Source organism: Pecten maximus, chromosome 6 (assembly GCF_902652985.1).
Source record: "Pecten maximus chromosome 6, xPecMax1.1, whole genome shotgun sequence".
NCBI classification, from domain to species: domain Eukaryota; kingdom Metazoa; phylum Mollusca; class Bivalvia; order Pectinida; family Pectinidae; genus Pecten; species Pecten maximus.
In genome coordinates this window covers 32,618,379-32,632,433 of record NC_047020.1, presented here as the reverse complement: position 1 = coordinate 32,632,433, position 14,055 = coordinate 32,618,379, and the positions used below count along the sequence as shown (strand labels likewise).

Genomic DNA, 14,055 nt, shown 5'->3' with positions numbered 1-14,055 from the left:
TTCCCTGTATATAAGATACTGGCTGACCCTGATCTTTACCCAGACAATAACGTCCAGCGTACCTCTGTATGTACATTACTCCCTGTATATAAGACACTGGCTGACCCTGATCTTTACCCTGACAATAACGTCCAGCGTACCTCTGTATGTACATTACTCCCTGTATATAAGATACTGGCTGACCCTGATCTTTACCCTGACAATAACGTCCAGCGTACCTCTGTATGTACATTACTCCCTGTATATAAGATACTGGCTGACCCTGATCTTTACCCTGACAATAACGTCCAGCGTACCTCTGTATGTACATTATTCCCTGTATATAAGATTAACGTCCAGCGTACCTCTATATGTACATTACTCCCTGTATAAGATACTGGCTGACCCTGATCTTTACCCTGACAATAACGTCTAGGGTACCTCTGTATGCACATTACTCCCTGTATAAGATACTGGCTGACCCTGATCTTTACCCAGACAATAACGTCTAGGGTACCTCTGTATGTACATTACTCCCTGTATAAGATACTGGCTGACCCTGATCTTTACCCTGACAATAACGTCTAGGGTACCTCTGTATGTACATTACTCCCTGTATAAGATACTGGCTGACCCTGATCTTTACCCAGACAATAACGTCCAGCGTACCTCTGTATGTACATTACTCCCTGTATAAGATACTGGCTGACCCTGATCTTTACCCTGACAATAACGTCTAGGGTACCTCTGTATGTACACTACTCCCTGTATAAGATACTGGCTGACCCTGATCTTTACCTTGACAATAACGTCCAGCGTACCTCTGTATGTACATTACTCCCTGTATATAAGATAATGGCTGACCCTGATCTTTACCTTGACAATAACGTCCAACGTACCTCTGCATGTATATTACTCACCTGTATATAAGATACTGGCTGACCCTGATCTTTACCCGGACAATAACGTCCAGCGAACCTCTGTATGTACATTACTCCCTGTATAAGATACTGGCTGACCCTGATCTTTACCCGGACAATAACGTCCAGCGTACCTCTGTATGTACATTACTCCCTGTATATAAGATAATGGCTGACCCTGATCTTTACCTTGACAATAACGTCCAGCGTACCTCTGTATGTATATTACTCACCTGTATATAAGATACTGGCTGACCCTGATCTTTACCTTGACAATAACATCCAGCGTACCTCTGTATGTACATTACTCCCTGTATATAAGATACTGGCTGACCCTGATCTTTACCCGGACAATAACGTCCAGCGTACCTCTGTATGTACATTACTCCCTGTATAAGATACTGGCTGACCCTGATCTTTACCCTGACAATAACGTCTAGGGTACCTCTGTATGTACATTATTCCCTGTATATAAGATACTGGCTGACCCTGATCTTTACCCAGACAATAACGTCCAGCGTACCTCTGTATGTACATTACTCCCTGTATATAAGACACTGGCTGACCCTGATCTTTACCCTGACAATAACGTCCAGCGTACCTCTGTATGTACATTACTCCCTGTATATAAGATACTGGCTGACCCTGATCTTTACCCTGACAATAACGTCCAGCGTACCTCTGTATGTACATTACTCCCTGTATATAAGATACTGGCTGACCCTGATCTTTACCCTGACAATAACGTCCAGCGTACCTCTGTATGTACATTATTCCCTGTATATAAGATTAACGTCCAGCGTACCTCTGTATGTACATTACTCCCTGTATAAGATACTGGCTGACCCTGATCTTTACCCAGACAATAACGTCTAGGGTACCTCTGTATGTACATTACTCCCTGTATAAGATACTGGCTGACCCTGATCTTTACCTTGACAATAACGTCTAGGGTACCTCTGTATGTACATTACTCCCTGTATAAGATACTGGCTGACCCTGATCTTTACCCAGACAATAACGTCCAGCGTACCTCTGTATGTACATTACTCCCTGTATAAGATACTGGCTGACCCTGATCTTTACCCTGACAATAACGTCCAGCGTACCTCTGTATGTACATTACTCCCTGTATATAAGATACTGGCTGACCCTGATCTTTACCTTGACAATAAAGTCCAACGTACCTCTGTATGTACATTACTCACCTGTATATAAGACACTGGCTGACCCTGATCTTTACCCTGACAATAACGTCTAGGGTACCTCTGTATGTACATTATTCCCTGTATATAAGATACTGGCTGACCCTGATCTTTACCCAGACAATAACGTCCAGCGTACCTCTGTATGTACATTACTCCCTGTATATAAGATACTGGCTGACCCTGATCTTTACCTTGACAATAACATCCAGCGTACCTCTGTATGTACATTACTCCCTGTATATAAGATACTGGCTGACCCTGATCTTTACCTTGACAATAACGTCCAGCGTACCTCTGTATGTACATTACTCACCTGTATATAAGACACTGGCTGACCCTGATCTTTACCCTGACAATAACGTCTAGGGTACCTCTGTATGTACATTATTCCCTGTATATAAGATACTGGCTGACCCTGATCTTTACCCAGACAATAACGTCCAGCGTACCTCTGTATGTACATTACTCCCTGTATATAAGACACTGGCTGACCCTGATCTTTACCCTGACAATAACGTCCAGCGTACCTCTGTATGTACATTACTCCCTGTATATAAGATACTGGCTGACCCTGATCTTTACCCTGACAATAACGTCCAGCGTACCTCTGTATGTACATTACTCCCTGTATATAAGATACTGGCTGACCCTGATCTTTACCCTGACAATAACGTCCAGCGTACCTCTGTATGTACATTATTCCCTGTATATAAGATTAACGTCCAGCGTACCTCTGTATGTACATTACTCCCTGTATAAGATACTGGCTGACCCTGATCTTTACCCTGACAATAACGTCTAGGGTACCTCTGTATGCACATTACTCCCTGTATAAGATACTGGCTGACCCTGATCTTTACCCAGACAATAACGTCTAGGGTACCTCTGTATGTACATTACTCCCTGTATAAGATACTGGCTGACCCTGATCTTTACCCTGACAATAACGTCTAGGGTACCTCTGTATGTACATTACTCCCTGTATAAGATACTGGCTGACCCTGATCTTTACCCAGACAATAACGTCCAGCGTACCTCTGTATGTACATTACTCCCTGTATAAGATACTGGCTGACCCTGATCTTTACCCTGACAATAACGTCTAGGGTACCTCTGTATGTACACTACTCCCTGTATAAGATACTGGCTGACCCTGATCTTTACCTTGACAATAACGTCCAGCGTACCTCTGTATGTACATTACTCCCTGTATATAAGATAATGGCTGACCCTGATCTTTACCTTGACAATAACGTCCAACGTACCTCTGCATGTATATTACTCACCTGTATATAAGATACTGGCTGACCCTGATCTTTACCCGGACAATAACGTCCAGCGAACCTCTGTATGTACATTACTCCCTGTATAAGATACTGGCTGACCCTGATCTTTACCCGGACAATAACGTCCAGCGTACCTCTGTATGTACATTACTCCCTGTATATAAGATAATGGCTGACCCTGATCTTTACCTTGACAATAACGTCCAGCGTACCTCTGTATGTATATTACTCACCTGTATATAAGATACTGGCTGACCCTGATCTTTACCTTGACAATAACATCCAGCGTACCTCTGTATGTACATTACTCCCTGTATATAAGATACTGGCTGACCCTGATCTTTACCCGGACAATAACGTCCAGCGTACCTCTGTATGTACATTACTCCCTGTATAAGATACTGGCTGACCCTGATCTTTACCCTGACAATAACGTCCAGCGTACCTCTGTATGTACATTACTCCCTGTATATAAGATAATGGCTGACCCTGATCTTTACCTTGACAATAACGTCCAGCGTACCTCTGTATGTATATTACTCACCTGTATATAAGATACTGGCTGACCCTGATCTTTACCTTGACAATAACATCCAGCGTACCTCTGTATGTACATTACTCCCTGTATATAAGATACTGGCTGACCCTGATCTTTACCTTGACAATAACGTCCAGCGTACCTCTGTATGTACATTACTCACCTGTATATAAGACACTGGCTGACCCTGATCTTTACCCTGACAATAACGTCTAGGGTACCTCTGTATGTACATTATTCCCTGTATATAAGATACTGGCTGACCCTGATCTTTACCCAGACAATAACGTCCAGCGTACCTCTGTATGTACATTACTCCCTGTATATAAGACACTGGCTGACCCTGATCTTTACCCTGACAATAACGTCCAGCGTACCTCTGTATGTACATTACTCCCTGTATATAAGATACTGGCTGACCCTGATCTTTACCCTGACAATAACGTCCAGCGTACCTCTGTATGTACATTACTCCCTGTATATAAGATACTGGCTGACCCTGATCTTTACCCTGACAATAACGTCCAGCGTACCTCTGTATGTACATTATTCCCTGTATATAAGATTAACGTCCAGCGTACCTCTGTATGTACATTACTCCCTGTATAAGATACTGGCTGACCCTGATCTTTACCCTGACAATAACGTCTAGGGTACCTCTGTATGTACATTACTCCCTGTATAAGATACTGGCTGACCCTGATCTTTACCCAGACAATAACGTCTAGGGTACCTCTGTATGTACATTACTCCCTGTATAAGATACTGGCTGACCCTGATCTTTACCCTGACAATAACGTCTAGGGTACCTCTGTATGTACATTACTCCCTGTATAAGATACTGGCTGACCCTGATCTTTACCCAGACAATAACGTCCAGCGTACCTCTGTATGTACATTACTCCCTGTATAAGATACTGGCTGACCCTGATCTTTACCCTGACAATAACGTCTAGGGTACCTCTGTATGTACACTACTCCCTGTATAAGATACTGGCTGACCCTGATCTTTACCTTGACAATAACGTCCAGCGTACCTCTGTATGTACATTACTCCCTGTATATAAGATAATGGCTGACCCTGATCTTTACCTTGACAATAACGTCCAACGTACCTCTGTATGTATATTACTCACCTGTATATAAGATACTGGCTGACCCTGATCTTTACCCGGACAATAACGTCCAGCGTACCTCTGTATGTACATTACTCCCTGTATAAGATACTGGCTGACCCTGATCTTTACCCGGACAATAACGTCCAGCGTACCTCTGTATGTACATTACTCCCTGTATATAAGATAATGGCTGACCCTGATCTTTACCTTGACAATAACGTCCAGCGTACCTCTGTATGTATATTACTCACCTGTATATAAGATACTGGCTGACCCTGATCTTTACCTTGACAATAACATCCAGCGTACCTCTGTATGTACATTACTCCCTGTATATAAGATACTGGCTGACCCTGATCTTTACCCTGACAATAACGTCCAGCGTACCTCTGTATGTACATTACTCCCTGTATATAAGATACTGGCTGACCCTGATCTTTACCAAGACAATAACGTCCAGCGTACCTCTGTATGTACACTACTCCCTGTATATAAGATACTGACTGACCCTGATCTTTACCAAGACAATAACGTCCAGCGTACCTCTGTATGTACATTACTCCCTGTATATAAGATACTGGCTGACCCTGATCTTTACCCGGACAATAACGTCCAGCGTACCTCTGTATGTACATTACTCCCTGTATAAGATACTGGCTGACCCTGATCTTTACCTTGACAATAACGTCCAGCGTACCTCTGTATGTACATTACTCCCTGTATATAAGATACTGGCTGACCCTGATCTTTACCCTGACAATAACGTCCAGCGTACCTCTGTATGTACATTATTCCCTGTATATAAGATTAACGTCCAGCGTACCTCTGTATGTACATTACTCCCTGTATAAGATACTGGCTGACCCTGATCTTTACCCTGACAATAACGTCTAGGGTACCTCTGTATGTACATTACTCCCTGTATAAGATACTGGCTGACCCTGATCTTTACCCAGACAATAACGTCTAGGGTACCTCTGTATGTACATTACTCCCTGTATAAGATACTGGCTGACCCTGATCTTTACCCTGACAATAACGTCTAGGGTACCTCTGTATGTACATTACTCCCTGTATAAGATACTGGCTGACCCTGATCTTTACCCAGACAATAACGTCCAGCGTACCTCTGTATGTACATTACTCCCTGTATAAGATACTGGCTGACCCTGATCTTTACCCTGACAATAACGTCTAGGGTACCTCTGTATGTACACTACTCCCTGTATAAGATACTGGCTGACCCTGATCTTTACCTTGACAATAACGTCCAGCGTACCTCTGTATGTACATTACTCCCTGTATATAAGATAATGGCTGACCCTGATCTTTACCTTGACAATAACGTCCAACGTACCTCTGTATGTATATTACTCACCTGTATATAAGATACTGGCTGACCCTGATCTTTACCCGGACAATAACGTCCAGCGTACCTCTGTATGTACATTACTCCCTGTATAAGATACTGGCTGACCCTGATCTTTACCCGGACAATAACGTCCAGCGTACCTCTGTATGTACATTACTCCCTGTATATAAGATAATGGCTGACCCTGATCTTTACCTTGACAATAACGTCCAGCGTACCTCTGTATGTATATTACTCACCTGTATATAAGATACTGGCTGACCCTGATCTTTACCTTGACAATAACATCCAGCGTACCTCTGTATGTACATTACTCCCTGTATATAAGATACTGGCTGACCCTGATCTTTACCCTGACAATAACGTCCAGCGTACCTCTGTATGTACATTACTCCCTGTATATAAGATACTGGCTGACCCTGATCTTTACCAAGACAATAACGTCCAGCGTACCTCTGTATGTACACTACTCCCTGTATATAAGATACTGACTGACCCTGATCTTTACCAAGACAATAACGTCCAGCGTACCTCTGTATGTACATTACTCCCTGTATATAAGATACTGGCTGACCCTGATCTTTACCCGGACAATAACGTCCAGCGTACCTCTGTATGTACATTACTCCCTGTATAAGATACTGGCTGACCCTGATCTTTACCCTGACAATAACGTCCAGCGTACCTCTGTATGTACATTACTCACCTGTATATAAGATACTGGCTGACCCTGATCTTTACCAAGACAATAACGCCCAACGTACCTCTGAATGAATGTCCTGTACGTATTATCTGCGTCAGATTCCTGCCCCGCCAAAGCTTGTAACATACTTATATAGTACAGGTAGCTAGGGCAAACCTGGACCATCGCGTCCAGTCTACTCCTGGCCTCCACAAAACTGGAAGGCTCTGTATCTGTAGGAATAAGTTTTTAAAATGTCATCTAAGCATGGCATCATGCATGAGAAAACAATAACTGTGATACCACCAAAATTATCCTACACGAAAAGGCCATCTGTCTAAATCCTGTCTTTGAATTTCACCTGTTTCCAAATTGTTTCCCAAGTATTATAAGATATTGTGAACATATTTCGCATATTATATTATTTGTTACTGTATGCATCATCATTAATTCTAAATTATCACTATTTAGATAACATCAGTATATTGTGTTAACTGTGTGTAGTTGACAATAATCGAGTTTATAGTTGACAGCAGGAAGGCACTTCTCATAGTGATACATGAATTATTTAAAGCTCTAAAAGTAAGACGACGTAAATTTGATAACCTCAGATCAATGGAATATGTAATATAGAGTCTAGAAATGGTCTGTATGTAGAGCTTCTCAGCTAGAAACACTTTCCATCTCATAAACTCATCAGGGATTGATTCGGGCCCTATATTCCTTTTTCATACCATTATTGTCTCAATGACAAAAAAAACTTAAATTCAAACTGCCCATTATGACATGATGACTAAATTAGTATTAAGGAATGGCACAAAGATTTTTATTAGTCCAGTTTATAGTCAGAATATAACATACCACTGCCTGGTCTAGAGTGAAAACACAACATGGAGATGGCGGCCATATTGACTGCTCCCTGATTGAAAGTTTCCGAAGTCACAACATACTTCCAATGATCAGCAGCTGTTCTGGCCTTGCTCATGGTCATCATACTATTATATCAAATGTGCAAATGAGATATTAGTTTTATTATTCTTTTACATTTTCTTTGAAATCAATGTTAAATAATTATACGTGTATACCATTCCTGTCGTAGTTGTACCAAGAGAAATATATATAATATATGTACAATTTGTATTCATGTATGTAAGTACATTGCTATCCAGGTATTCATATCATCTAATAGACGACTTCCACAATGATCATGTCAGGGTATCTGGCCGACCATCACTGTGCCATTGAAATGTTCCTTTTTAAGAACGTTGATGTGGTGCAGTAGTATAAGCTGCGGGTATTTCTGGCTAGGCGATTGGGTGCCGTAGATCATGAGTTCAAGGCCCGGTCAGGGCACGAGTCAAAAATTTGTCTTCCTTCGTCATTTGTGTTACTACAATGTATGTTATATAATTATATATTTATTAGTTTAATGTATCATATACACTATGTGTTGGTGATCCGAAGATAAAGATTTGAATTTCCTGTCACAGTTGTACTGAGAAATATATATATATATATATATATATATATATGGGGCAAAGAAGTAATTTAAACAGTGTGAACAATAAGGCTTGTTAAATTTTCGAGGCAATCCGCCCCTTTATCAAAACACAAAAAATTAAAAATACAATCACATAATATATAAAGGGGCGGATTGCCTCGAAAATTTAACAAGCCTTATTGTTCACACTGTTTGAATTACTTCTTTGCCCCATATAATCATTACAAGTAATTCGTATCCTCCATACATTTATGTGAGGATCCTGGGTGTTATCTGGATTATACTGTTTATATTACTTCTTTGACCTATACATTTATATATACATGTACTTACATCATTCATGTACATAATAGCATAGACACACAAATGATGAAGGAAGACAATTTTATGACTTGTGCTCGGACCGGGAATCGACTAGCCAGAAATACACACAGCTTATACCACAGCACTGCATCCTCAAACTTATATTGCCTCGAAAATTTGACAATTTACTTGTCTGTACTGTCATTATTACTACATGATCAAATATATATTTACATAATTATGAAAAATGTTCAACACAGTACAACTACAACAAGAAATTCAAATATATGTCCAATGTACAAACGTTTATACACGTATAAAGAAATGAGGGCTATTCCAAGACATTTATATGACAGGGGGAAGGTACTTTGAAATTAGGGCACCCACCTATAGAAGTGATTTAAAATTTTGAAAAGCCTCCCACATATCCACTTTTTGAGAATGGTAAAAGAGCAATTTTAATGTAAAATATGGTACAAACACATCACAAACAGCCAACAACAGAATCGATTTATTTCAAACCCTACCAACCCATAGATGTGATTTTGATTTAAGCCTACGCCATCACATGTAATTCATTTAAGTTGCCTTCACCTTGTCCCAAATATGTTTTCCTGGAACAGCCTTGAGTATATGTATGCATGATAAGTTTAAGACATTGAAAATGACATGTGGTACAGAATCATTGCTCAGTTTGCCAAAAGTAAACCAACTGAGTGTAGCCAATGGCCTACCATCCGTCTCTATTCTCCCTGACATACAGTAATTAAGTTATAGTTAACTTTTACTAACATTTACCATACTAGACATAACATGACAAACTCACCCTTGGTCATACACGCTGGCCAGTAACATCAGTGTCTGTCCAAACACCTCTTTGTCATGTTTTGCTGCCTTGCCTTTCTCCAGGGCAATATCAGATGCCATTCTGTAGAACCGACACGCCACCTCTGGTTCCCCTAACTGGGCATGCATGCGTGCTATTTCTATCATACACATGGCACGAAAGCGACCTTAGAGTAAATAAAAATCACGATGTGACAGGGTCAATTTTATAGAATAATTTATAAGTTTTTTTGTTAATGTTATAATTGTTTTCAGATATTTATGTATTAATTTGTTGTCGTTAAAATATGTTACAGGGTGTTGATGTGTTTTTTTCATTTATGTATTTTGTGTAATGTGTTTCTATTTTTTGTGTAAGTTAACTTAAGTGTTATGCCCAGTGAATGATGTCAAATGTTGGTAAATGTTCTACCTTATCTTTTGCATTATAATTATTCATGAATTGCATTTTAAATGGATGGTTGGTGTACCTTGAAATAGTGAGTTATGGCCCTTGGAGAATTAGAGAAAACTGTGTCGAATTAGAGAAAACTGTGTCGAATTACAGAAGGAATTTAACTCTAGATCAATTGAACAGCACATGATGAGTTCTTATTTTCGTTTATCATCTAACCTTAGCTACAATTAGATATCCATGTTGATGCAAAATAAAAACAAAAGCTAAGAATCACTGATGCTTCAGTTCAGGTAGAACAAATTTTGTAAGGAACGTATCAAATTCTTTCAACAGGGTTAGAATAATTTGAATATTCCATCAGTTATTTTATTTTCCAAATCTCAAGATATTTCAGATTTACTGTAACAGTATTTTTATGGATTAGATATACTCTTAATTTATTACTTCTTTTTTTGTTTGGTGGATTATATTCAGACTTACTGCGTTTATCCCCCTCAATGAGTTTGGTAAAGAGTGTTGATGCTTGATGAAGATCTCCTCGAGCCCAGAATACATATGGAATGATCTTGTCGAAGAACATGTCAGACACATCACGAAACCTATAAAATAAATAAAACAAATAACATGCTGTCAAACTCTGCTCAGTCCGTAAGCATGCCTGGTATCAAAATTTTAATGTTACAAAGAAAATATCAAAAGTCTTAATTCAAAAAAGATGAGAAAAAGATGTTTGAAATTTAAAATGTTGATATATATTTTCTTACCAGATTTTTAAATGATAATACAAATACATTTAAGACAAGACACACACTTTCATTAAAGAGTTCACTCACATACATGTGCTGCATGTGTAAAATATTTACCTTAATGACTCCATTTGGATTTATTTCTATACCTATAGTTATACACACTTATTTGCCATTTTCACTGTATAGCAGTACTGTGTGGGAAGATAACCCTACATACATTTACATGTAGGTACTAAGTCTAAGGCTATGAAGTTGAAGAGGAACCCTAATAAACAAATCTGAGGTTAGCTTATCGCATGTTTATTGTATAATGTTTAATGTTGTTGTATATATGCAGTCGATAATCGAGCTGCACATGTGTTTTTCAGGAAATCTTGAATTCAGCTGCGATGTCAAGTAACCTGGAATATACTTAGTGGTATATGTTAATACTGGGCTTTTGGGGGCCATTAATGGGCCCCATGCATTCCCAATTGAAATTATTTCATTACAAAAAACCAAATTCCTTAAAATTTGCTGTTTACTCCTGCATTATCTTTCCCAATTCACCAATTTTCTTCCCAAAGACAAAAAGGCCCCATCCCAAACCAGTGAGAAAAAGCCCTGGTATATGGATCACGTTTTCTGTGAAAGAATTTTGCTTACCTGACATTTAGAGCCCCTTTCACTCTCCTCATGGCTATTTTAGTAGCCGCCAAGATTTGCTCTGACTCTGATATGCACTCATCACTGTCTCCAACATTTCTATCAATCAATACAGCAGGCATCATGAGATCCACAAGTGTGGCTAAACCTTTCAACAAACAAAAAATTGTCAACTGTAACAAAATTATTGTTAACTTTCAAGTTGTACGTAACAAGCAAAATATCTTAAATCTTCAACATCTATTGCATCTAACAAAAGAAAGCGAATTTTCAATTTGTGTTAACACGAAAATTGCAAATGTTCTTGTAAATTACAAAAAAAATTGCAAAATCTTCTATGTGCGATATACATGTATATATTAAATATTCAACTAGCAAGATAAAACTTGCTGAATTTAACCTTTAATATTTACAGAGGAACAACAAATCTTTGACTTAAGAAATAATGAAGTGGGCGAAGTCTTTCAAGGCCAAAATTAACATTGTTAGTGTTTATATGTTTAATTGAACTTAAATTGACCTAGGCATGGGGTAATCATCATATTTAACAGTATTAAAGCACACTACAATGTTATCTTGATCTGTATACGTACATCCAAGGAATCTTTGCTGGAAGACAAATTGGTAGCTGTCATGATCATCCTGCCAACAACAGGGATTTGTAACAAATGTGAATGGCAAGATGGAGGAAGTTTTACTGCAGGCATATTGAGATTGCAAATAAGAGGACAAATACTGTGGATAAAACACGTTATTCCATATATTTCTAGTAGGTAAAAGACATTTGTATACTGGCTCACACCCCCAATCATCACTGTCAGCATAGATGGCAAAGAACAGTATAGGCTTCTTCATTTCAAATGGCTGCCATTTAGAAAATTCGTTCTGTAACCATGACACTTGAAATTTTCGGAAAGTGAATTCTTTGTTAGTATGTTGCACCATGTTCTTAAGTCCTTTTGGAAGCTGTACATTCACTTTTCTTCTGCGTGTGCAATTTAAACAAAGTTCAACTAAAGAAGGAACTGCCTTCTCTATGCAGGCAAGACTTTCTTCCACCAATTCGTGGGTTTCACCAATGATGTCTGGCTCAATGTCAATTTCCATCACCGATAAGATTTCCCCTGCATGCAAAACATAAGAATTCTTAGACTTTCGTCTTTTACGTTTCTGCTTTTTGCTAGGAGCATGTTTTTTTTCCTGAGGTGGCTGACTGACAGCTATACTGTCTTCTTTACTGCTACCACTATCTTTGGTTGAAATTTCTTCTATATCAAGGGAGGTAAGCCCTTGATTGATCTGGGCTACACTATCTGAATCAGATGATATTGTTTCTTCTGCAGAAAAATACAAACAGTCATCATCTGAACTAGAAACACACAGTTCTGGACCAGGTGATGTTGTGCTTTGAATTACCACATCACTTTCATCCTCATCCGCTGATGATACAGAAAAATTTACCTCCTCATCAACATTTGAATGCTTTTTTGATCGTCTTCTCTTCCTTTTCACGGGATTTACCTCCTGTTGATTTGAAAATTCCCATGAAACCATTCTGCTATAAGATGGACGTGTTAATCTTTGGTTGATGAGAGATTCCAACCCTGATCCCTCCTCCATTATGAATCAGTATTGAATTAATTTGTGTGTCCTTAAGACATCCTGAAAAAATATAAAAATGTATATAAATACATTTTGAATTGTAGCACATCACAAACTAGATTATTGGAGCAATATATATATATATGTTAGAGGATTACAGATGATAAATTGGCAGATATATGATTGTCAACGACAAGGCCACTGTTAGATCGTAGATGAATAAAACCAACGAGATACAGGAGAAAAAATACATGTGATTGCATATATACAATGTACATTATACCTCTTCATACAACACGTACCACTAGTCTTAATATCGCCAACAGATATATACATTTAGATCTACGTATATATATAAAGCACATCACTTACAACACTTGTTTCATACCGATTGGTTATAGCATGACTCTGACGTCATATGATCAGTGAGATGCGATAATTACTTAATGTTACATCAGATTTTACATACACAGCAAAATTGTTTCCAGCTAAATCACCAACTTTCATATTGCATGTATATTGTTATGAAATCAAATTTTAAATAATACTCTCGTTTGGTTACGATATGACGCCTCATAGCATTTATTTTGTGTTGTACGTACGATATGTATGGTGGGATTGTCATATAGCCATAAATCTATAATTTACCAAAACGCCACTTCAGCAAAACACCAAGTTGTCACGAGTTCCTAAGCCAACCTGTCATCTTATGTTTTTACTTCCGGTATATCAATTAGCACGAGTGATCTCCCCTGACCCAAATACCGGTATTAATATTACCTAAATTTCTAGATCTAAGGCTAATCATAAATATAGATATTCTTTATCACTTTCAAAATTAGTTTATTGCTTTAAAATTGAGTAAAAATGTCGATATTCATGTCGTGCACAAATCTCCCTTATTTTAGG

General features: G+C 38.7%; 2 protein-coding genes across 2 annotated transcripts in view; both read right to left on the bottom strand.

The window, feature by feature from the left end:
* LOC117329561 overlaps nt 1-10,745 on the bottom strand; it is a 31,061-nt gene extending 20,316 nt beyond the window's left edge. The window contains exons 1-4 of the mRNA XM_033887559.1: nt 10,631-10,745; nt 9,734-9,920; nt 7,965-8,098; nt 7,186-7,336 (exon numbers count right to left, since the gene is read on the bottom strand). Of these exons, the coding sequence (XP_033743450.1) occupies nt 7,186-7,336; nt 7,965-8,098; nt 9,734-9,920; nt 10,631-10,730 (572 nt within the window). The 5' untranslated portion in view covers nt 10,731-10,745. The remainder of the gene's footprint in view (nt 1-7,185; nt 7,337-7,964; nt 8,099-9,733; nt 9,921-10,630) is intronic.
* Nucleotides 10,746-11,540: 795 nt separating this feature from the next.
* Nucleotides 11,541-13,845, bottom strand: LOC117330145. Its single transcript, XM_033888364.1, has 3 exons — nt 13,795-13,845; nt 12,138-13,206; nt 11,541-11,692 (listed from the first exon to the last, which is right to left on the bottom strand). Exons 2-3 carry the CDS (start codon nt 13,162-13,164, stop codon nt 11,541-11,543), a joined length of 1,179 nt encoding a protein of 392 aa, XP_033744255.1. The 5' UTR covers nt 13,165-13,206; nt 13,795-13,845.
* Nucleotides 13,846-14,055: the final 210 nt, after the last annotated feature.